At 42.2% G+C, this 25,108-nt stretch overlaps 1 protein-coding gene across 2 annotated transcripts in view; it reads right to left on the reverse strand.

Annotated features, from left to right (window-relative positions):
• The window catches only part of Mllt3 (MLLT3 super elongation complex subunit), a 254,228-nt gene extending 229,363 nt beyond the window's left edge, over positions 1 to 24,865 (reverse strand). Inside the window, exons 1-2 of one of the 2 annotated variants that reach the window (XM_021640351.2) lie at positions 24,589 to 24,865; positions 22,847 to 23,027 (exon numbers count right to left, since the gene is read on the reverse strand). In XM_021640351.2, coding sequence (XP_021496026.1) covers positions 22,847 to 23,027; positions 24,589 to 24,600 — 193 coding nt within the window. In that variant the 5' untranslated portion in view covers positions 24,601 to 24,865. Of the gene's footprint in view, positions 1 to 22,846; positions 23,028 to 24,027; positions 24,196 to 24,588 lie in introns of those variants that run through there. The other variant, XM_060365821.1, reaches the window with a different exon arrangement.
• Between the last annotated feature and the right edge of the window lie 243 nt (positions 24,866 to 25,108).

Raw genomic sequence — 25,108 nt, forward strand, 5'->3', positions numbered from 1 at the left:
GAAAAACTCCATGCAACGATTTGTTCTTCCCCAGCTAACTAACCAAAGTAAGATGGATGGTAAATGTCTACTCAGTAGAGCTGGAAAGTCTCGAACTACCCTGCCCTCCCCCTCCCCGACAGTTTCTTTTGGGGCAATGAAAATAATCTGTCAGACAGCAATAGCAAAAGAAAAAAAGAAAACTGCCAACAAAAGGAGGTATAGCTTTAGTGACGGCAGCACTAAACATCCCAGACCAGACAGATCCCCAGCGACACACCTTCAATAAAAACTTCCAACCCCTTTTCCTTTTTTGTTCCTTTGAGAAAATGGTGAAGCAATTTGCATTTACAGCTTACTTCCTGTTTCCAAAATACCCCTTTAACTTTTTTTTCTTTTTCTTTTTTCTTCTTTTTTTTTTTTTATGGCCAGCATAAATAGAACCAAATTGTCAAATCACAGCTATTTTGTGTGAAGCCGATACAAATAGGTCTGATTTCTAGCCAGCCATAAAACAATTACTGCTAAATTCCTACTGCTCTTTGATACCAGGTTATCCTGAGCTTCAAAGCCAGTCTCTAGCACTGTTCTGAGGGCACTGCTGAGAAACAACAGAAGCAGGGAAGGCAGGATGGTCTCAGCCCCTACCAGCACACAAAGACTTGACTACACAAATAAACCAGTTCCTCAGGGTCGAACTGCTAGGTAACCGGGGTTGGGGGACTGACTTTATGGGTACAGATCCACTAGGATTTCTTCCTGGAAATCATAAAGGCTATGTGCCCAGGCTCAAATTTAAAAAAGAAAGAGGAGGAGGAGAAAGAGGAGGAGAAGGAAGAGGAGGAAGAAAGAATTATTTTGCCTTTAGAGAAGGTTTCTGATTTACTAAAATAATATATCCCAGGGGAACTTACCAGGTCTTAAGCACATAAATAACTCCACAGCATAATATTTATGTGACGTGGCAAAATTCATTAAAGCTACACATTTTGAATAAGGTTAAGTTTGGCCAGAATATCAAAAGGCAGTTTTTGAGCAACTGTATGTTTTCCCTATAAAGGAATAGGACTGCATTCTCTCAGGGCTTATAAAGACAGCACCACAGTGTGAAATAACATAAACACCTAATGCAGAGAGCACACACATGTGCTGTGAGCAGCAATGAGGAAGCTGCCAGGTAAGCAATTATTATTAGCAATAATAGTTCACGATAAAGAAGATGTAACATGGGGCTAGAGAGATGGCTCAGTAGTTAGGAGCACCGTCTCTTCTTCAAAAGGACCCGGGTTCAATTCCCATCACCCACATGGCAGCTCACAACTATATCGCCAATTCCAAGGAATCTAACCTTCACACATAAAACAAAATTTAAAAAATTATTTTTTAATTTACAGAAATTCATTATTTGCCATCCTGGATGGGTAGCAAATATAACATGACTATGTGATCTCCCACTGCCTGAACTCCTAGAATAAAAGTTTTGTTGGGCTGGCAAGATGGCTCAGGGGTTGGAGGCATGTGCAGCCAAATCTGATGAAGTGAATTTGATCCCTGGAATCCACATGACAGATGAGAGAACAGACTACTGAACTGTCCTCTGACAAGACATTCATGCCATGGTATACACATGCCCACATACATGCATAAAATAAATGTAAGAAAAAAATATTAAAGCTGACACACATGCAAACAAATACACCTTTAATCTATACAACTTTAATCCTATCTATCGGCATTAAAGAGGTTATTAATACGTGTCTTAAAAAAAAAAAAATTCTTCCCACCATGACACCAAGCCAACAGGTTTTAGGATAACCCAAAACTTTTGGCGGCTCCATTGTGACATGCCAGGATTTCAAATTAAGTAGCTGCCAGATGCAGCTGTGAATGGAAAGTACATTTGGTGTGGCCTTCCCCTACAGAAAAGCAGGGCTCTTTAGACCCACGCGTAGAAAGTAAGGAGGATTTACAACTCAAGTTCTGCCTCTAACTTCGCCCTGTCTGTTCTCAAGAACGCATTGAAAACTTTAGTCCAGTGCAGACTTGGCAATCTTCAGTAACCAAACCAAGGAGCCACCTATGCACACATAGAAAAAGACATGTAGCTGCATTATTTTCTAAAATCTGTGCAAGTCAGCTCTTAGAATTCCTCATAGCTCTTCGCATTGAAACCCCAGATCCTCCCATTCACAACAGCCACCTGTTTGCAGCACTGATCTCCAGAGCAGCTTTCACCTCTTAGCATGGCATCTAGAACTAGTACTATATCTCTTCATAACAACATGATTGTGTAATCTCTCAAATTTAATTATAATTTGCCCCTCAGGAGCTTTTTAACCAAGCCTAATGCATTAACATAGAACAAAATTCTCAACATGAGTGACAAAAATGCATTAAAAGTAACCTTTAATCCATGCTATTTAACTGATTTTATTCTATTTTGGCACGTTTGAAGTAACTCATCTAAGGATTAGTTAGGCTTTTCCACACTTCTTTTTATCAGGACTCTACCATTCTTGATTTAGTTTTGAGAGAAAGGGGTTTGCAAAAACTGTAATAATCTCACAGCTGGAGATGGCTGGAAAGTCCGTCCGTCCTCATTGTGCCCTTAATTTGCAGGAAGGCTTTACACTCTTCTGCCCTCATTTTACATGCTGAGCAGTTTGCACTGATAAAGTACTTAAAGACCAGTTATTTTAGATTAATGAAAAGCCCAGTAAAATTTTATGTTAAATGGCTGAGAACTTTCTCTTTAAAATACCGAACTGCATCTTCAGTCTTGATTGCATTAAAACCCTAACTCTCATAGTCTCTCTTGATAGTTTCCCTACTGGTGGGCAAAGGCAGTCCTAAAATGTTTAAAACTTATTATTTTCAGATAGAGAAGAAATCCCAAATTTCAGGCTATGAATTCGATGGGATGGCTGGAGACTCGGGGCAAACACACACGGTTTAATCACTCAGCAGCGGTTTCCAACTCTTGCCCTCCTCAGCCTTAGCAGCGGAGGACTCCCCTGCCCCTCAGCCCGGCGGCAACGACGGAAGCAGGGCAGCGCTGCTAGGGTTTTCAACATGACGGGCACTGATGTCAGTGGCACACGGCAGTGTTCTGACGACACACGTCACCCAAAATGAGTGTAAAGTCAAGGGCTAGGGACTTCCTCTCCCTCTAAACTTCACAGCTAAAAGTAAGTACACCAACATGCCTGATTACCAAGAATTACAACTCAACTTCCGCACTTCCTCTTCAGTATCCACATGCAGAAGCAAAAGTCAAACCCTGGAAAGTATGAGTCGAAGTTCTTAGATCTGCCCAAATGGAAGCAGAGAAGGCGAGAGATGTGTCATACTCTTAAGTGCTAAAATGACTCATTTTCTGCCATACTACATACCAGTGAGGCGAAAGTTCACATCATAAGCCCAGGGGTTATATCCCACACAGCAAATTTATCTGCAGGGTAAAAAGGACAGCATCGGAAACTAACGGGGGTTAAACGGCTACTTTGGTGAGTGAGGCCACTGCAAAACCTACAGCAGCTGCCTAACTATGCTTTTACGAACACAGCCAAGGCCCAAGGAAGCCTTCCAAGGCAGCACTGGCCTGGTAACTGGATTGTGGCAACTCCATCTTCAGCCAAAGAAAGGGACGGTAAAAACAAAATTATTCCTCTATCAGTAAGGTTTCCCAACAAGCTAATTTTTACTAACCTTTAATGTCCACATCCTGTGTATCCACGAGAGCTGTGTCTCTCTGTGTGCGCAGACAACTTTAATAACTTCTAAATGCTGGCAACATGAGATAAACTTCAGATAGCTATCACTTCTTTAAAACCACTTATAAAAACTACCAGGAAGAGCTTTAGCTATTCAAGGGCAGAACTGAGCTAAAAGGGAAAAGGCAAGCATTTGGCTGCTACCTGCTGTAAAATGTTTAGCCACAAGATCTCTGATTCTATCAGTAAAGAAAACTGCAGAATTTGTACCATTTCTATATGACCTAATACACTATGCAATGATTCTTATGAAGAAACAAACTTGGTTCCTTGAGGCCTAGAATTTCCCATCTAAAAGTATATACACCATTTAAAATAAACACAAAACTCATCAGAATACAGCCCATCGCCCAGCCTCACCAATGCTTCTTCTCTACCTAGTCTGTGAAAAACAAGTATTGCACCTAAGAACAGAAGAACAGACACTTACTTAAATAGAAACCCAACACTCTTCATAAATCAAGTCTTCAAAAGGTATGTGAATAAGGAAAGAAATCAGGGACCTCACGGTCATTTTCCAATATGGCTAGCAATCAGAGACTCACATAGGAAAGAAGAGTCAAAACAACTGAAAGCTACATGGAGTCGGGCATGGCTTAGCACCCCCACTTCAATACTAATAAAGTCCAGGTTAAATACAAAACTGCACCCCTGTTTGTGTGCCTAAGGAGGGCCTTCTTTTCTAAAAGCCAGTTTCAATTCAGTTATTAGTTCAGAATAATTCTAATAACGTCTACTTGATCAAAGGTTTGTGCCAGGACACTAGCTACATTTTAGGCTAGTGTTCGTTCCTGGGACAGGAACGACAAAGATACAACGCAACAAAGATACAACGTGCTTGCCAAGAATCTATGAGATACACTTCCCACTGTGAGGGTCACATCACTGCACAATGCTACCTTGTGTGGGACAGATGTGGCTCCAACAGGTCTTCTACAGAATTAAGAATTGTTTTAAAACTATGAATTAAAATACACATATTAATGGACGGTCCTCAAGCCACACACCAGCTTGTTTAAAAAAGTAAATCCCAAATACTAGGTTAATACTAGGTTCCACTTTTGTAGACTTAAGCCATAAATTCTTCCAACACAATTAAACAAATGTTGTTTTTTTTTTTTTTCTTTTCTTTTCTTTTTCCTAATTACCGGCGGGAATTCAGCAGTGTAAAGCTATCTCTGAACTCTCTATAGCTTGGGAATTTAACTGGCCATGTTCAATATAATACACTCAGTGGATCTCGGAGTCCACAGCCTGTAAAATCTCCCATGGAGACTCAAGACCACCCATTGAAAACAGCACATTACTGCCCCAAGCAAGAAGCGAGGACACAGGACTGGTCACTCAAGTCTTTCAAATACTATTTTATTGAGGGATTGTGAGAGGTGGCAGAGGGGGAAGGGGGGATTCATGAGTGGATGGGGGAAGGAAAACTCAGACAGAGAAAAAAAAAAGCATAAACTGCTAAAGCTCAGGTCCCTAGGGCGCCCCCATTCCTCACTCCACCCCCACCTTTTAAAAGGCTACATAAACAAAGTAATAAGTGCTCAGTTTCAGAGAGAATTATATTATACTCCATTTGAACAGTCTACAAAGTACTTTTATTTGAAAAGCTGCTTCTCTCCTGTTATAAACCATTTTACTCCACACTAATTTCCAGACAAGAGAAGGCTAGGGAGTGTGGGAGGTGGATTTAGGAAAAATTCACTCAGTGTCTTTCAATGCCGTAAATAGTTGATCCAATAAAGATCCTTTAGAGAAAACTTTAAGTCTATTTTTTTTTTTCCTCCAAGTAAGCAAATCATACATGAGGGCTTTTCTTTTCTGGAGGATTGCACCCTGTCCCTTTAAATGCCAGGCCTGCCCCATTTCCCACGCATTCAATGAAAGCCTCACGTTTGCTGGCCTCCAGCCCACAATGTCAAGTAGTTTTCTTGCTATTGAATTTCAAGATTATTCTTTTGGATCATTTGCCCTTTAGTTTTAAGCACGCCACAGCAAAAATAATGTCTTTCTACAATAACATAAAGAAATCTCTGAGCCCTTTACAAGCCCACAAGTAGAGAACACCTTGTCCTTTGGCTCCTCTTTACTGCAAAATATGCTCCACTCCATACGCTGAAATAAAGGCCATTATCCACTATCTGGAACCACCATGGCCTTCCCGTCCAGTAACAAGACGCACAAGTATACTCATTGAAGAGAGCCTGCAATCTCCAACAATCCACGGTATTCAAAAGCCAGGCTTCTGGACTGCTCCAACTCTCCAGTCCTTAACTCAGCCCACTGGGTATGCAGTCAGACTGAACCTTAAAACAGTGACTTTATTTAAAAACAATTATTTTATTGCCTGCTGTTTCCGGCTATGACAGCTATGTAAGTTAATGATTAGAAACAGCAGTACATAAATGCTCTGAGCTGCAGGCTCAGAATCAGTGTAACTTTCCTTGTTCACACGCATACCTTAGTCCTGAGGAATGAATCCACGCCACTACAAAGCCCATTCAGAATTCTCTCAAAAGAAGCAGAAATAGTAAGGTAAAAAATTAATCCACAGAGCTAAATGAAGTCCAGGGAAAATCATGTCATTTCCTAAAAGATCATAAAATTAAATACAAAATTTACAATAAAAACATCTTTGAAGAAAACTGAACTTAACCCTCTCATTTTGGAAATTTTTCTTTTTTTTTTAATACAGCCATATCAATCATCTATACTACAAATAAAGCATGCAGCTTTGTTTACATTTTTCAAAACATGTAGTTATTTTTATAGCTTATATACAAAATCCAATTAAAACTTCATTAGTGGGGCTGGGCAGTGGTGGCACATGCCTTTGATCCAAGCACTTGGCAGACAGAGGCAGGTGGATCTCTGAGATCGAGGCCACCCCGGTCTACAAAGCAAGTCCAGACAGCCAAGGATACAGAGAGAAACCCTGTCTTGGAAGAACCAAAAAACAATAAGAACAAAAACCTACATTAGTGGGATTGGAAAGATGCTTCAGGAGTTGAGTTCCTTCAAAGGACCCAGGTTTACCTTCCAGCACCCACAGCTCACAATGTCTGTAACTCTAGTTCCAGGGCACATGACACCCTCTTCTGACCTCCTCATGCACCAGGCACACACATGGTGCACAAAACACTCATACACGTAAAATATAAATAAAAATAAATGTATTACATCAGTGAATTTTTAAAGACTCATTTTTCAGTGTGTGTGTGTGTGTGTGTGTGTGTGTGTGTGTGTGTATCAGATCCCCAGAAGCTGGAATTACACGCGGTTGTAAAGCACCCAATAGAGGACTGGGAACTAAAAACTCAAGTCCTCTGCTGCAGCAGTATAGGCTCTAAGTGCGAAGCTAACTCTCCTACCCTCCTGAAGTTGTTTTTTTTTATGATATATATACTAATTCTCCACCCAAAAAGAACTCTTTTCCCTGAGCCAGGTGTATTATTTCTGCCTGACTTGTTTTGATTTCATGATCAACTTTAAACTACATACAAAGATCGACAACCTTGAAGTGGGCCTCTCTTTCTAGGCAGAGACTAGTTACCCTCATTATATAGTTACCCCTCATTATCTTCAGGTTCCACATCTGAAAACCCAACCAACCATGCATGGAAAAGAAGACCTTTGTAGTTAAGATGACTAGGGGATGACTTGGCTCCCAGAAGAGAACACAAGGCTCTGGGTACCTTCCTCAGCTCCCACACCAAGAACAGCAAAAGTGCAGACATAGCACATAGTCTAAACGTTTGCACAGCATTTTGTAGGTAATCAAGAAATGGCTCAAGGTAAATACTTGGAAATCTGCAGACCACAGCCAATGCTAAGCCAGGTCATATAAAGAACGTCAGCCTCCACAGATGATGACATTTAAAGCCATCTTGACGTCCACCCCCTCTAGACAGCAGACAATGGTACAAAACTGAAATGTGAAACACGACTGAATCTGCTACAAAAAGTGTCTCAAATGATCTAAGTTAAGCTCATTTCATATCTTTTACAACTTCAACACAATATGAATTAAGAAAAATTTAAAGCGTGCTCTACTTGTGTCTCTTTAAAGCTTAAATTCAACTTAGGTAACATTTACATTTGTATTTAGAGTGATATTAAAGAAAAGGATTTAATAAGACATGATGGAAGAAAATTTATATAAGAAGATATGAAAATGTTCCTAGTGTGGGGAGAAGGGAAACAGTCCTGCTTATATTCCAAATGATATCACTGCTTTAATAAAATAAATAAATAAATAAATAAATAAATAAATAAGCAGCTTACTATAAATATGTCCATGCACTCATTTACATTTCTAGGTAATATGCACAATCAAGAAAGCATAACAGAAAGGCCCTGATTTAAATGAATTAACATTTTACAGCTTAAAGCTGGCTATGGTGTTCCACACTTGTAATCTCAGCATTTGGAAGACAGAGGCAGGAGCATCTTTACAAGCACAAGGCCAGCCTGGGTAAAATGGTAAGTTCTAATCCAACCAGAGCTATACATGAGACCCAGTCTCAGACAACAGGTACCATGGGTAAAGTATCTGCTTTAGAAGACCAAGAACCCAAGTTTAATCCCCAGAGACCACACTAAAAAGAAAAAAAAAAACTATTTTAAGCCAGGAGTGATGGATATGCTCCAGAAGTAGGCACAGGTGGATCCTTGGAGCTCCTTGGCTGGGTGGCCAGCCAGCCTACCCTAGACTACTTAGAAAGCTCTAAGACAGTGAGAGATGCTGTCTCAAAAACAAACAAATAGTGGTGGCTCACACCTTTAATCCCAAAACTCTAAAGACAGTGGCAGGCAGATCTTTGTGAGTTCAAGGCCTGCCTGGTCTACTCCCTATAAGTTCTTAAGATAGCCAGAGCTAAAAGCTATATAGGGAGACCCTGTATAAAAATTGTAAAAAACTGTGCTCCCTAGGCCTCATGCAAGTCCATGCACAACATAACATATAAAGAAAGAAAGAAAACACAAAAAAAATTATTAAAAAAAAAAACAACAAACTTCACTAGCTACAGAAAGTGGAAGCAGTGCAAGCAGTGCCTGGTCTCCTGGTCTGCCAGGCAAATTCCCGTTAGCTTGTTTGCTGGGTTAGACCATGCATGGAGTCCTGCTTCAGATCCCAGACTACAACAGACAGACACACAAGTGCGCACACGCTCCCACACTCGTGCACACATGCCCACACACACACACACACACACGTTGCTGTAGCATTTAATTCCATTCTTTTCACAATATAATTATACCTGTCATAAGATTCTCAAAATGTGTGTAAAGATTAACAATTATGGCCATCTTAATACAAATTAAAAAAAAAAAAAAAAACTAAATCAGGTACTAAACTCAGTGATGATAGTAAACTTCAAGAAAGAGCCTCTGCTGAAGAATGCAGGGTCAGGTTGCATTAAGCACAGGCCAGCATGTGGCCTTTCCAACAGGAGAAATCTCTCAGCCATGTGCTGCTCCACTGACAGTACCTGAATCTGTACATCTGTACATACATTAAATCGTGGGCTCCGTCTGTTCAGTCATTTACAGTTTCCCTTCACAAGCTGGAATGGTAACCAGATTCATTTTTCCCTCTGGCCTAAAAGGTACCTACTACCATGTCACAGCCAAGAAATGAGGAGCACCTGCCTTTCAGAACAACTTCAACTGAGAGTCAATTAATCGGATTTTATAATGCCACCCAATTTGCTAAGTGTACAAGTTTCTAAGAATGTTGGCTGACCAAATGCTGGGCATGCTTTCTTCTATCCTGCTCACACACAAGTCCAGTCTGTCAATTACCCTAGCAGTGAAAGCCAGCAGATAGGTTAAATGACACCTCAGGAAAGCAAGTCAAGCGTTGAAATCTCAAATCATCAAAATGAAGACATGAGAAACCCCAAGAATCTACGGGCACAATCAAGACTTGCATTTTAAGAAGTTCCAAATAAACACAGGATTTCTTTAGACTCTGAAATGCTTCAACCTGTACGTAAGTAGTTGCTGGTGGTTGATGTTAATGGTATTAACCCAGTCAGAAACATAACTAAACCCAATCATTAGATTCTAAATCACTGACACTTATATCAATGTAGAAAAAAAAAAAAAAAAAAAAAACGAAAAACACTCTCTTGACTCGGGATGTATCTCAGTGGAAGGTCAATTAGTGGCCTGACACATAGGAGACACTGGGTCACATCTCCAGCCTTCAAAACAATTAAAAAGGGATGTGCTTTTTTCCAAATAATTTTCCTTAGGAAAAAGCAAAAATTAAATATGACAGCACAGGTACACTCCCTGGCAAGATAAGCCAAGAGCGTTTGACAAACGGAGACTACTGTGTTGCTGTTATAAAAGAATTAGACCCATTACAAACCTGGGTTTGTCCTTTCTAAAAGTTAAAAAACAGTACTTCCAAGCTGGAGAAGAAGAAAAAGGAAAAAAAAAAAAAAAACGTTTATTGCTCAGACCTCCCAGGCCACACAGGGCTTTCCTGCAGCCCCGCAGACAACGCTGCTGGGTCACTGAGATCCTCTTGGCTCAATTCTAAACCTCAAAGTCCGTTGCATTTCAGAAAACTAAGCAAAAAAAAATTTGAGGGTCAATTCTTTCAAATTTGTCTAGCTTTTTTTATAAACACACCAAAAATAGATGGAGAGAGAGTTGGAAAGATGGCTCAGGAGTTAAGAGCACCTGGTACTCTTATAGGGGACCCAAGTTTGGTTCCCAGCTTCCGGCACCTCCCAACCTCCTTTAAATGTAGTTTTAGGAATCTGACAACCTCCTCTGGGCTTTGTGTGTACTGCACTGAAGTGCACACAGGCTCACACACTGACACACACACATATAATACTTAACTTTTTTTAAGATGGATGGGGAGATCAAGGTTAAAAAGAGAGAGAGAGAACAAAATGGCTTTCCATTTAAGCCCACATGACGGAAGGAGAAAATGGACTTTCAAAAGTTGTCCTATGACTTATACATATGTCATGGCACATGCATGCCTACTCTTACACATACACATACCAACAGATACGTAATAATTATTATTATTAAATAAAAATTATTTTTAAAAGGGGTCTGGATGTGGCGGTAAATGCCTTTAATGCCAGCAAACGAAGACAGGTGTCTGTGAGTTTGAGGTCAGCCTGATCTACATAGCAATTTCTCCGCCAGCCATGGAGAAACGGTAAGAACCTATGTCAAGGAGGGAAATTCATTTTTGCCTATTAACAAACATAACCCTATTCTTAAAAAGTGATTCCACATAGAAAGTTCCCCACTGAAATCAAGTGATATTTTTGCACTTACACAATCGGTTCTTAAACTACAGAAAAAATGAATTTTAGAAATGAGAAGCAATTTACAGTTTTAGTGGGGTGGAAGCCAAGGTTGGGATTCTAAAACCCTTTTCTTATTTGCATTATCTACCTTTGTTACAATAATGCCCAAACTGGATGTAGGAAGCATATAATAAAGGCATGTCAGCAAGTTCTAGTGATACAAAAACCCTTAGAGGGAGAAGGAAGCAGATACAAAACTTAGCTATAAAAATTAAAAAGTATCTGGCAACTAGGTCTATGCTTAGAAACAAGACAAGTATTCTGTTCTCTAATACATTGCTACTATTTTTTTAATAATAGAAACTTTTATTTCTGTTTTTCTTTTTTGTTTTGAGACAGGATTTCTCTGTACAGCTCTGGCTGTCCAGGAACTCGCTCTGTAGACCAGGCTAGTCTCAAACTCAGAGATCTGTCTGCCTCTGCCTCCCAAGTGCTGTGATTAAAGGCATACACCACCACCGCCTAGCCAGAAACTTTTTTCTATTTGAGGTCCGTGAACGTGAGTGCAGGTGTCTGCAGAGGTGTCACAGCCCTGGAGCTGGACTTAGAGGCAGTTATGAACCACCCAACATGGGCGCTGTGGGATCAGTCAGGCCCTCTGCAAGAGTTACATGCTTTTAACTGTGGTGCCACATTTCCAGGCCACACTGAAAGATTGTTATCATTTAAGAAAACTGTTAAAAATATTTGCCTTTTTATTTAAGACAGGGTTTCTTTGTGTAGCCTTATTTATCCTGGACTTTATAGAGCAGGATGGCCTCAAATTCAGAGATCTACCTGCCTCTGTTTCCCCAAGTGCTGGAACTACATGAGTATGCCACCATGCCCAGCTATATTTTGCTTTTTAAGATTAATGTACATGCACTAAACATTTGGCCTGGGTAGAGGTAGTAACATAATTGATTGATTCTGTCAAAAGGAAGAAAGAAACAAATAAAACAGCTTTGATAAAATTAAATATTTTCAAATGAAAAAGAAACTATTTGGCTCTAAGAATATCAACCTGCAGACATAACCATCTTTATAACCAATAAGAATTAATAATCATCTTTATAGTCAACAGTGATTATTACTCAAAGTAAACTGACCTCAGGATCAAAAGTAAAGACAAGCTTCATTTTCTCTAGTAAAGCTCACTTTGAAGGCCAGAAAATTGGTTCAATGGATAAAGGTGCTTGCTGTGTTGAATGCATGCTTGAGACAAGGTGGAAGGAGCAAACCAATTTTTGTAGGTACTCTGCAAACACATCATGTGTCCACACATACACACATATTAAGAAATAAATAAATGCCTTTAATTCTAGCACTTAGGAGGCAGAGGCAAGAAGATCTGGGTGAGTCTGAGGCTACTCTATGAAAACTTCGAGGCCAGGGCTACACAGAGACAACAGGGTTAGTGAGACGCTGCCTCAAACACCAGAGATGAGAAAGGAGGAGGGCTAGAAAGAGGACTCATCTGTTAAAAGCACTGGCTGTTCTCGAGGTTCAATTCCCAGCACCACATGGCAGTTCACAACTTCTATAACTTCATTTCCAGGAGATACAATGCCTCTCCTATCCTCCTCAATCACCAGGCACATACATGCAGACAAAACACTTGAACACATAAAAAAAATAAAATAAAGTAAAAATCTGAGAAAATGTTTTAAGCTAACTTTTTAAATTAAAAAAAATAACAATGGTCACTGGTTTTACTTCTACATACTAAGTAAATCAAGCCCAAATATTAGCCTTATCTCTTTAAAATTTCCATAATAACCTTCTCAGGCCTCAGAGCACAACAAACTTGTTACACTTTAAATAATGCAGTAACACACTTTTTTTTTCTTGGTTTGGGTTTCCTCTGTCTAACAAGAGCCCTGCCTGGCTGTCCTGGACTCACTTTCACCAGGCTGGCATTGAACCCACAGAGATTTGCCTGTCTCTGCCTCCTGAGCACTGGGATTAAAGACATGTGCCACTATGCCACGATGCCCAGTCTTACAGCATCCTATTTCTTACAGCAGAGCTCTCTATCCCTCCTTCCACTGTACAACTGTCAAAGAGAGCAGTGGGAAAGCTGTCAGGAGAAAGCTGCTAGCCACCAAGCACCAACAGCTCTCCTAATGACATCACAAAGGAAATTTTTTTCCAATATTTTTCTTACGTGTGTGAATGTCTTGACTACATGTATATCTGCATACCATGTGTATGCCTAGTGCCCACAGGAGCAAGAAGGTATCCATATCCAATCCCCTGGAACTGGAGTGACAGGCAGTTGTGAGCTGCCAATGGGTGCTGGGAACTGAACCTGGCTCCTCTGCAAAAGCAGCAAGTTCTCTTAAACACAGGACTCTCCCTCCAGCCCCCACCCCAGGAGAAAATCTTAAATCAATCCCTAAAAAAAAAAAAATTATTTTATAAAACTAGCCACAGTACTTTTTCCTCTAAAATATTATCCACCGAGGTAACTACCGCTTGATTAAATCCTAGGTCATGCCTATAAAAGCAGTTATTACTGAATTTCTCTGCTGATAAAAATGAATAGTACTCAATGCTGTAAAAGTAAACACCGACCACCATTTATTACCAGTTCTCTTTGCACAGGTACACTCATGACTCATTGTGTCTACACCCGAGATCACTTCACATTTCTAGGCGTATGGTTAAAAGTGAAAAGAGGGCCAGGGCGGTAGCTCCATTTGGTAAGTGCTTGCCCTGCAGACAAGAATCCCTACATTTGATCCCCAGTGCCACAGAAACTGGGTGTGGTAGCACATACTTGTAATCCTAGCACTTAGCTCTTGGGAGATAGAAAGAGGATCAGAAGTTCAAGGCCATTCTCAACTGCATAAGAAGTTCAAAGCTAGCCTGGGCTACCTGAGGCCCTCCATAGATGATAGATGATAAGAAAGAAGAAAGAAAGAAGAAAGAGCGAAGGAAGGAAGGAAGGAAGGAAGGAAGGAAGGAAGGAAGGAAGGAAGGAAGGAAGGAAGGAAGGAGGAAAGAACGAAATAAAGACAAAGTATACAAAACTGAAGACACCCTTAAGTGTGGTTTCCTTCTCCACATAAGCTCATTGAAGACAGGGACATTTCTTTTCTACACCTCCCCCATCTTCTGTTTACTTTGCAGATATAAAAATAAACAGATATAAAAATAGTTGTTGGTTAAGCAAATCTCCACATTTACAAACTATAATCTTAAACAAGAGCCTAAAAACCAAAGAAGACCAAGGTGAAACAGACCAATCTGATGAAGTTAATTCAGCAAAACACGATGACAAAAACTAGGCTATGAAAAAAGAGGCTTTCAACACAATTGACAGATTCGCATTGTATAAACAGCATCAAAAACAAAATATGAACATCCCAATAGTTTTCTGAAAAATAAAAAGGCATTAAGTATAACTATAAAAAAGAACTCTAGAAGCCTGGCATGGCGGTAAAATGGATACTCGTCTGAGATGATTTCTAGGCTAGCCTACTACCCACAGCAAGGTCTTGTCAAAAAAACAAACAGAAGAAATCTGAATGATCAATAAACAATATCATGTAAAAAATGCCTAAAACTTGAATGAATATGAATGAAAACTAATTGCAAACAAAAATATCCTATTTCCATTATATGTCAAAATAGAACAGATTTAAATAACTGATACTGGCAAAAAAAAAAAAAAAGTAGAGGTATAATGAAACTCATTTCTGATCACATCTGACCATATCTAGTACAAACAAAGATGCATGTCAGCAATCAATGACTCAAACTCTAGGCTGGTTTCTACACTCTGGTCCATATGCACATGGCAACCCAGGCAAACATGCACACTGTTCAGGGCAGACAATCACCTCCACAGTCATCTTTATATAGGAAGATGAGGCTTATACACGATAGATGAGGCCTTTGTAGGAGGCCAACTACACGATATAGGATATTAGGACATGAACTGACTTGTATAGCTGAAAGCTGACTAGGCTAAAAACCCCGTCCTGAGAGGAAGGACAGTATGAAAAAGTGTTCATTCACCAAAGTTTTCTGGTATACACTGGCAGTGAGTGTACAAACTGGAAAATATTCTAAATATATTCTGTACTGTATATACTGTGTACATTAAAGGGGTAACTCTTATGGTTATGAATTATATCTCAATTAAAAATAAACAAATTCAGTCAACGGGGGATATCCTTTATTTTGATTTTATAGTAGTACTTACAACAATATAAGTGTACAAACATAGATAAACAGAGAAGAAGAAAGGCTAAAGACATTTAAGAAAACTTTGGGAAGTATTTAAAAACCTTTGACTACACTTATAACACTTAATTCTTTAGAATTGAAACAAAGAACTAAATAAGATAAAATATGCCGGGTATGGTGGAGCACGCCGAGTTCAAGGCTAGCCTGTTCTAGGAAGTCCAGGACAGCCAAGGCTACACAGAGAAACCCTGCCTTGAAAGAACAAAAGAAAAAAAAGATAAAATACAAGTTCTTTTTTTTTTTTTGGTAGTAGGAATTTGAGTGTTTGTTATATAATTCTTTGTATTTTCATATGAAATTAAACAAAAAAGCAACCATGAGAAGGCATGGTGGTGAAAGACTTTAATCCCAGCATTGGAAGATGGATCTCTGAGTCTGCCAAGAGGCTACATAGTTGAGACCTTGTCTAATAAAAAAAAGAAAAAGAAAAAAAAAAAAAAAAGAAAAGAAAGGAAAAGAAAAAAGTAACTATGAACTAACTACAAGAGCACAAGCGTATCAGGAAAGGCAAACAGTAAATAAATACATGTGAATGAAAATTTATTTGACACTACTAATCAAATAAATGCAAATTAAATGAGTATTTATTTCTTGCCAAAAATGACACGCTTTTCTTTTATTACAACTGTTAATTTCAAGTATTAGTAAGCATGTAGGGAAATCTTATCCTCTAAACCCTTGGTGAGGCTATGTTAGAAAGTTTATATTGTTTAGAAGGAAGCTTACACCTGCAAAACTTTAAAATCTATTTTAATTGTTTTTGTTTTTGAGATAGGGTCTCCGTGTGCCCCAGACTGACCCAGACTGGCCTTGAACTCTCAAGAACTGCCTGCTTCTTCTGCCTCCTGAGTGTTAGGATTAAAGGTGTGTGCCACCACACCCAGCTAAAAAATATGAATGCTTTTTAACATAACTATCTCCTTTATGGAATATCAGAAAAAATCATGAAAAATGAATGTCAAAGATATCCACTGTAGCATTATTCAAAATAAAATCAAAATAGAGAACAATCCAAAGTTTCAAACCAGGCATGAGAATCTATATTTAATGTACTGCTATGAAACTAAGCTATGTAAAAAGATGATTTTCTAAGAAAGTAAAAATGTTCATCTGTCTATCCAAGGTACCAAGAAGTTTTCTAGGCACTCCAAAAAAATACTTGGTGAGTAAGTTATTATTAATTAATAGGGCTAAGTGTAGTGGCATATATCTTGAACCCTGAGGCAGATGTATCTCTGAGTTCAAGGACAGCCTTGAGTACATAAAGAGTTCGAGGCCTTTGGGGGCAGTTTCAAGCCTGTAATTCCAGTTTTCAAGAGGCAGAGGCAGGTGAATCTCTGTAGTCGAGGAAAAATTCCAGACCAACAAGAGCTACCCTGTCTTAAAATAAACAAATAGATATACAAAGGTAGGTAGGTAGACAGATGATATGAATTTTAAAGTATCTATTCTCTTATTGTGAGAGCATACATTATGTGCAGGTTCCATAGTCATTGTTTACTTTATGTATATTATATATAATATATTGCATAAACTACATAATTATGTTAATCATAAAATATAATAATTAAAATATATTAATAATTAAAACATGTGCATATGAGTAGACAGATATATGTCCACCAAAATTTTAACTGGTAATCTATGAAAATTTCAAATAACTTCTTTCTCTGATTTATTAGGTTTTTTTCTATAAGGGCATGTATATCTATACCTTAAAAAATTATTTTCATTTACATTAAAAATGATATGAACACTTTCTGAAGGCTACACAGTCCAACTGCAGCATCCAATGCCCTATTTTTTTAAGATTTATTTACATGTACATGTATAGGTTTGTGTGAGTATGTGCCTTGTCTGCAGGTTTGCCTGCAGAGGCCATCAAAGGCACCAAATCCTCAGAGCTAGACTTATGGGCAGTTGGAAACCACCGACACAGGGCTAGGAACTGAACCAGGGTCTGCTGGAAAGGCATCCAGCACTCTTAGAGCCGTGATTCCAGCCCAATGATTTCCCATTTTCTAAACACACCTTTTTGGATGACTCAACTCACAAAGAGATGAGAAAGGAAGGGAAAAGGAAAGAAGGGAAAAAGAGAAGTGGGGAAAAAAAAGGGAGGATGAGGAAAGAAAGACGGGACAGGGAGACAGAAAGAGGCAGCCATGAGATCTTTAAGGTAAAATTATAAAATCAATTGGTGCCTCACCATTCCTAAAATAACTACTGCACAAACAAACTTCTGCATAATACAAGTTCATCACATCATCTTCTACAAGTTCAACTATAAAATACATCCAGTCACGCTCTAGTTTGGATTATCCTCTTGTAAAAAGAAATCGATATAAGTATGGTTCCCTTGGCATCGGAGGAGGGAAGATCCTTGAAACTCCCGCCTTTTCCTTTACTTTAACAATGAGTAGCAGCATTACTGGCAACAACAGTAATGGCTACAAAGGGAACCCATGGTGCACATGATAGGTACTTTACCTATGTATATCCGACTGTGTGCTGAATGCTTAGTTTATAGCCTGCACTTCCAGACTGCTGTCTGCAGAGTTCAGTTTCTGTTTCTCAGCATGGCGACACCACAGCTCTTTTTTCACAATGGCTCTAAGTTTCTCTGTCTCATTCTCAGTAGTGCACAGTACGACTGACAGCACAAGTGACTGAGTTTAACAGTGGATACAGTAGCCACTGGTCATATTGATGAAACCAGACATTCAAGACATTTTAACATAAAACATGTGCTACTTCTCATTAGTTTTTGCTGTTTTAAAAATATATTTCATTAAAACAATATATACTGACATGTCATTTAAGTTAGTTATTTTCACATAGAAAGGTTTTTTTTGAAGTCTGGTTTGTGAGAAAACAGCCTGAGGTTTCAGGAGTTTGAGAATAATGGCGTATTCAACCTATGATTTGCAAGCTGCAGTTCTACAACTATTCTCACAACTCAAATGAAAAAAAAGACGTGATGACCACAGGTGTCTCCTAAACCAGCTTCAGTGACCAATCTCTACTTCCTGACCCTAATTCCTCTTCACAATGAAGCAGCAGACCTCTCCGTAATTAAAGACTACCCATGATATGCTCACCTGTTTAAAAAATGTTCTCTATTAGATTTGCATTCCTTACTTCAGTCCTACAGAGAAATATGTGGTCATCATGATCTTCTAAATATATGGGATTTTTTTTTTTTTCAAATAAAATACAATCACCAGTAACACAAAAAGCACACATTCTGAGTTGGAGAAGGTTAAAGGTTAAGAACACTGGCTGTTCTTCCTAAAGTTTCTGAGTCCAATTCCCAGCAACCACATGGTGGCTCACAACCATCTATAGTGAGATCTGCTGCACAGGTACACATGCAGGCAGAATGCTGTATAAACAATAAATAAATAAAACTAGATAGATAGATAAAGTAACTAGGGCCCACTCAAGGCAGCCATTGGCAAGACTGATGCCCAGGACCAATTCACTCACATATATGTGTGCAATCTGAAAAAGGCACATTCTTTAACAGGACCACAGGGACTTAACGGTTATAGCTCTTTAAGATGTCCATACATTTACATATATATATATATATATATATATATATATATGTACCTTTTACAGGTTACCATCACTTTTGGGTACCCATTTAAAATATCCTAAATGGCCACCTTCTTATTTTGCCATTAAATAAATAGTCACAAGAAATATTTGTTATGTTTGTATACTCGCAAAGTCATAGCTACTAGAAAATTCCTAATAAATCTGCTAGGTTCAATGATATAAACATTTGGAATATTAATCGATTTTAGCCAAATGCCCTCCAAACTTTCCATGCCGAGTTGACATTTCACCAGCACAGATGAGATTCCTCCAGCAGCTAATGTGTCAGGTGGCTCAAGAAGTTGGCCTTCCACTGCTTCACCCTGACAGGGCCTAAAGCTGTTCGCTGGTCACAATCACATGCAATTGAGATTCATCCATCTTTATTTTTCTTGTATGTTCATTTTAAAACTCCTCCAGAGACAAAATACATACGATATATACAAAGTTCTCAAATAATGAGCCTTCACAGATTAGATACCTTGATTAAAAGAAGTTATCTAAATTACTTCAAAAGATACAAATCAGAGCTACACAAAATGAGCTAATCACAAATGCATAAACCAAAGGAGAGTTGAAAGGGTGTGCTGATTATGTCTTATCTGCCCAAAGGACTAGAGGCGACAAATAAAAAGCTATCATTCATACCAGTGGCCAAATTAGCTTTCATAAAATAATAAGCAACAGCTTTCATATCATAAATGTCAATAGAACAGATTGCAACAATGAGGATGGCTATAATTGGAAGGAAAGTTCACCGAAATTTAGATCCAATGGAAAATGAAAACATTAATATTTTAAATGGAATGTTTTGAATATGACTATTCATTTCAGTCATATCAGACCAGCATAAATCTTTGGTAATAATATGTAAGATATGGTCGTCTCCTGCAAATAGATAGTCTGAAAATGCATCAACTCTGACCTGCCTATTCTTCATTAGCTAATGGATATTCTAGGCTTCACTATTTCATCAAAATCTCTTTTTCTAGGACTGTGTGCCAGTAGTTTTAAATTAAAGGTCTCCCACACGTCTTTGTGACAGAGTAAAAACCTCATTAATTCAAATCCAATTAGCTCAATTCTGAAATGGTATATATAATTCTCATTTGGCAACAAGTTGAAAATACTATAATTTCTTCCTCTACAAGTTCTCATAATATTATTGTGAAGTAAAGGAAATCAACCTGAAAATCAATTTGCTTTTCTAAACCAAGGATTACAAAGGTAAGGACTCATCCATCTTCATGGCTGAACAGTTCATGCTCAAATCTGGGGTTCCTCAGCTTATTAGCTACTGTGTGTAATGCATGGGAGTTAACTTGTCAGGACGAATAGTATAGAGTGTAAGCACCCCTTTAAACATGCTATCCTCAAATTCTTTTTTGCAGGTCCCTCCATTTCCAATTACTTAAAGTTTTCCCTATCAATTATATCTGCCATATAGCAAGCACCTTAAAAGGTACTAGAAGAAGCCTTAGAAATTCCTGGAAAATTTATTCTCCAATTATTCTTATCATTTTCAGACAGTTGATAAATCAGAGAATAGATCCTAGGATTAAACAGCACACTTGGCATTGCTTGGGTTTACAGCTGACTGTTCCCAATGAAAGTGAAAAGTCTCGCAATCTGAATCATGTGTAATTACAGTATGACAAGGTCTCTCCTGGGCGATATAAGTTGGCATTTTTCCCAGGACTTGTCACATCATGGGAACCACACAACACAAATAAAAATCCAAAAATAAACATTTTAGAACAATGGCTTATAGACTACATAAAAAAGAAACTCCACAATTGAGAACTGAAATCGAACAATCCAATCAACAGACATCCCTCAGTGAGAGATGTGAGAAGAATGAAGGGCTCAACCCACAGTGCAGGTGTGTGCTACGGGGACAGCAACCTCCTCCCCTGTCCGGCCATCCCTCAAGCTGGACAGAAAAATCATTAAATATGGCATGTTCGGGGCAATATCACCACACACACAGAGAAGCAGGGAAATGGTGGTAAAGAGAAAAGAGGGATTTTTGATGTTTGTAATGCCAACTGGCTGATTATTAAGGTGCCTGAACAAAGTTACTTTAAAGAGCAACATTTTCTAACAGCTGAGTTGATTTCCCTAACACAATAAAGATTGCTTTTTAAAGTGTATTTTGCCTTGAAGTGAGTGACAGCCAAGTGGCAGTAACGGAGTACCAAGGAGCTCAGCCGGTGCTGCCTTTTGTTTAATCTCCTCTGCAGTGGCTCTACAGACACATGGGAAGAGAGAGGGATTCCATCAAACACCATCGCCAATGCCTGCAGACAGCCTGGCAGTATGCATCCTTAGCATGGCTTTGAGGACATACAAAACATAGTATCTGTTTATATGTTCATCTAAAGTGCTAACGCATGCTAAGTATTACCTCCTACAGGCTGTGCATATCCCTACCATCTACTAGAAGCTGGATGTATCTATTAAGCAGTCAACAAAGCCCATCAAATTTCCAAACTGCTCAAGTTTTGAAAAGGAGCTCTAACCCTAACAACTAAAGGCACAATCCTACTTCCCATCACACAAGCACTGAAAATGAAAAGGAACACAACACAAACTCTGCCACCTGGAAGGCACGCTACCTTTCTCCTTTCTTTATTCAGCCCCTGAACGTTCAACAATTTCCACATCACTGTAAGCAGAATAGATTTATGATGATGTTACTCCAAGAAACTGCAGGAGCTCTAGATGCCAATAAAGATTACGGATCAAATGGGAGATAACTACTAACCATTGTGTCGACTTAGATAAATAAAGCTGCTCACAAACAAAGCACCTCATTGTATTTGTACTGTTACCTCCAGTAATCCAACTAAAACAACCAGGCAGCAGCTTTCCAGAGGCAGGAGGGAATAAAACCAGGATTTTTCTAGAACCTCTTCAAACATCTTTTTAAATGACAGCAATTTTCTTTCCCCAAAAACTGTCCTGAGTCTGTCTCTCTCCCTCCCTTCCTCCTTCTCCCTCTCCCTCTCCCTCTCCCTCTCCCTCTCCCTCTCCCTCTCCCTCTCCCTCTCCCTCTCCCTCTCTCTCTCTCTCTCTCTCTCTCAGATGTTTGGGACCACAGAACCTCAAGCTGTAGAAAGAACTGAAGAAATAGGCACAACACCGTCTTTGCCTGAAACTTAGCTTTCAACCTTTAAAGGAAACCCCCTCCCCTTGTGGGTTCCAACCAGAAGACACTTCAGAATGTGGCTTAAAATCTACTGGAGCAGTAAAACGCCCAGGGGGGCGGGGGCGGGGGGGTGGTGGAGATAGGTCACCAAACTGGTAAAATCCAGGCAGAGGTGAGGTGGAGGCTAACTCTCAGAGGGAGAGCCTGCAGCAACCTGGCGCTTACTGTCTCAGACACACACAGCGAAGGCCAGAAGGGCCTAGACAACTGACTTATCTAAACGGAACAATAACTACCTCCAGTGCACTCTTGGCTGGTAACACAGGTAGATCTCGATTCCTCCAGGAAGGGGGAAAAGGCGCAAACTGTTTACTCCCTCCAGCCCCGCTCTCCAAACCTCCAAACCCAGGAACTAATTGCACCTTCCCCAAAGGACCCGCAGCAACCCAAGAGGGCTGGGATGAATAAACACGCGACACCTGACGGTCCTTTCTCTGCCCCTGACTTTCCCGGAGCCCAAGCCCAGCGCTCTCTCGTGCGCGCACTCGCGCGGGCGGCAGCAGGGTCCTGGCAAGCCTGGCGCCCGCCGCGCCCCCCGGGTCCCAGGCTAGCCCGGCGCTGGGGCGGGGGTGGGGAGGTAGGGAACGGGGAACGGCCCGGGGAGCAACGGGGCCCCACGATTGTTTCCTCTCTCGGGCAAAGACATTTTCTTTCTTTTTTTTTTTTTTTCTCAAGTCTCTTTTGTATGCGAGCCCTACCTCTTTTTGGCCTAGGGAAGCTTTCGTGCAAGTGGAAGACGACTTTCTCCACAAAGTGCTGAATGTTACTGTGCTCCGGGCCGCGCACGAACACCATCCAGTCGTGGGTGAAGCCCTCCACCGTGGGTTTCTTCCTCACCTGGGCGCGGTGCCCCAGCTCCAGTTTCACCTGCACGGCACACTGCGGGCAGGGGGAGGAGAGACAGCCGTGAAACAACAGGAAGGCGACCGTCCGCCGCTCAGCGCTGCGCCTGACATTTTTTTTTCCTTTCCCTCCTCCTCGAAACGCACATAAAAGGAAACGCCAGTGCCCTCTGCATCCACGTTTCACGCGCGTGGGCGCGCACACGCCCCCCCCCCCGCACACACACACCCCCAAATACACCGGGCCGGGCCGCAGGGGCGCCGGGCACCGCGGCCCGGCGGCCCGGATTGTAACGGAATGTTACCCCCGGGGTCGCGTAGGGGCTCGGGGCGCGGGGAGGACGCGACCACCGCGGCCAGCGCGAAGACGAACGCATCGGTAACAGATCGGGAGACAATCGCAAAGGGGACGCCGGGGGGTGGGGGGGCACTTTCCCCGCGTGGGAGGTGAAGGGACCGCGATGGGGTCCGGGGGTCCTCGCGAGCCCCCTCCCCGAAAGTACCGCGGCGACAGGCACACGCCGAACAAGTCTTTGTGTACGTGTGTGTGTGCGTGCGTGTGGAGCGCGATGCCAGGCGGCTTGGAAACTACGGGCAGCCTCCGCTGATGGACACAAACTCCCGTGTTCTCTCCTCGCCACGGCGTCCGTGCACCGGGACCAGACGCCGCCCCCGACACACACACACACACAGACGCACATGCACGAGAGAACAACCCCAAGGCATTCCGAACTCCAGGCACCCCGCACCCCACGGCGAACAGCCCCCCACGAGCGGCGAGGCCAGCCCGACGGAGCCCCTTGCTGCACGCTCCCGGGAGCCAAAGTGATCGCAAACTCCCTCCCGCCTTCCCCCACCCCCCCACACGCCTCCACCCCGGCGCGGAAGGCACGGAGGGCAGGAAGGCAGGGCTGCCGGCGGGGCGCCGCCGAGCCCCGGCCGCGCACCCCGGCCGCCGGGGCAAAGTTGCGAGCGGCGGCCCCGCCGCTGTCAGCCCGCACACGCTCGGGCCGCGGCGCGCGCCGCGGAGAACGCACCATCGTGGCGGCCGCGGCGGCTACTCGCCGCGTCCCCGGCCCGTGCCCGCAGCTCCCGGCGGCGGCGGCGGCGGCGGCTGAAATATGGCTGAGTTATTATTCGCCTCCTTCCACCGGGTGTGAGCGAGCGAGCGTGTGTGTGTGTGTGTGCGCGTGTGTGTGTGTGTGTGTGTGTGTGTGTGCGCGGTGTGTGTGTGTGCGCGCGCGCGCGCGCCTGTGAGCCAGAGGGAGTGTGAGTGCGCTTCTTGGCGATTGCAAAGAGGCGAGGCGGGCGGGAGGCGCGCGGGGAGGGGGGGCGGCGGCGAGTGTGCGAGTGAGAGTGTGTGTGTATGTGTGTGTGTGCGCGTGTGTGCGCGCGCGCGCGCCGGGGGGGGGAGGAGGAGGAGGAGGAGGGCTGGGGAGGAGGGAGAGGCGGCAGCTCCCCGCGAGCAAAACCAACCTTTCTCTAATTGGAACCGCGGAGCGCTGGCGCTGTCTGGGCTGCGGCGGCGCGGGGCGGAGGGGGACGGGGAGAGGAGGAGGGGGGGGCTTTTATTATTATTATTTTTCGCGTGTACTTACCGAGCTAGCCATGCCTGGGGGCCCGGAGGTTTGCCGGGGTGTTGTGTGCTGCCCCCCCTCCCCCGCCCCCTTCAGCTGTAATTCATGAAGACGCTGCTATGAATGAGAGCGCGCCCGGGACCGGAGGGTAGATGGCGGACATGCTCTGCCTTGGCCCCCCACCCCACCCCGCGCTCGCTCAGCTCAGCTCGCCAGCTCGCTCGCTCGCTCGCTTATTAAACTCAGCCCCCCCCCCTCCCGCAAAATAAAGCAAAAGCAGCAGCAGCAACAGCAGCAGCAGCAGCAGCAGCAGCAGCAGCTCCGGGGCCGGAGGATGAGTCCGGAGCATGCGCCGTGGCGCCTGACACCCGGGCTTCCAGCCTCTCGGGGCGGAGGGAGGGCGCGCGGGCGGGGCGGGGCGCGCGGGGAGGCCGAGCGACCGAGGCAGGGGGAGCTCGAAAGAGCCAATCAGCGGCCGCCGCCCGCAGCCCCGGCGGCCCGCAGCGCCACACTGGAACGCCTCGCTTAAAGTAACAGGTTC

This window comes from Meriones unguiculatus, chromosome 12 (assembly GCF_030254825.1).
Source record: "Meriones unguiculatus strain TT.TT164.6M chromosome 12, Bangor_MerUng_6.1, whole genome shotgun sequence".
NCBI lineage: Eukaryota > Metazoa > Chordata > Mammalia > Rodentia > Muridae > Meriones > Meriones unguiculatus.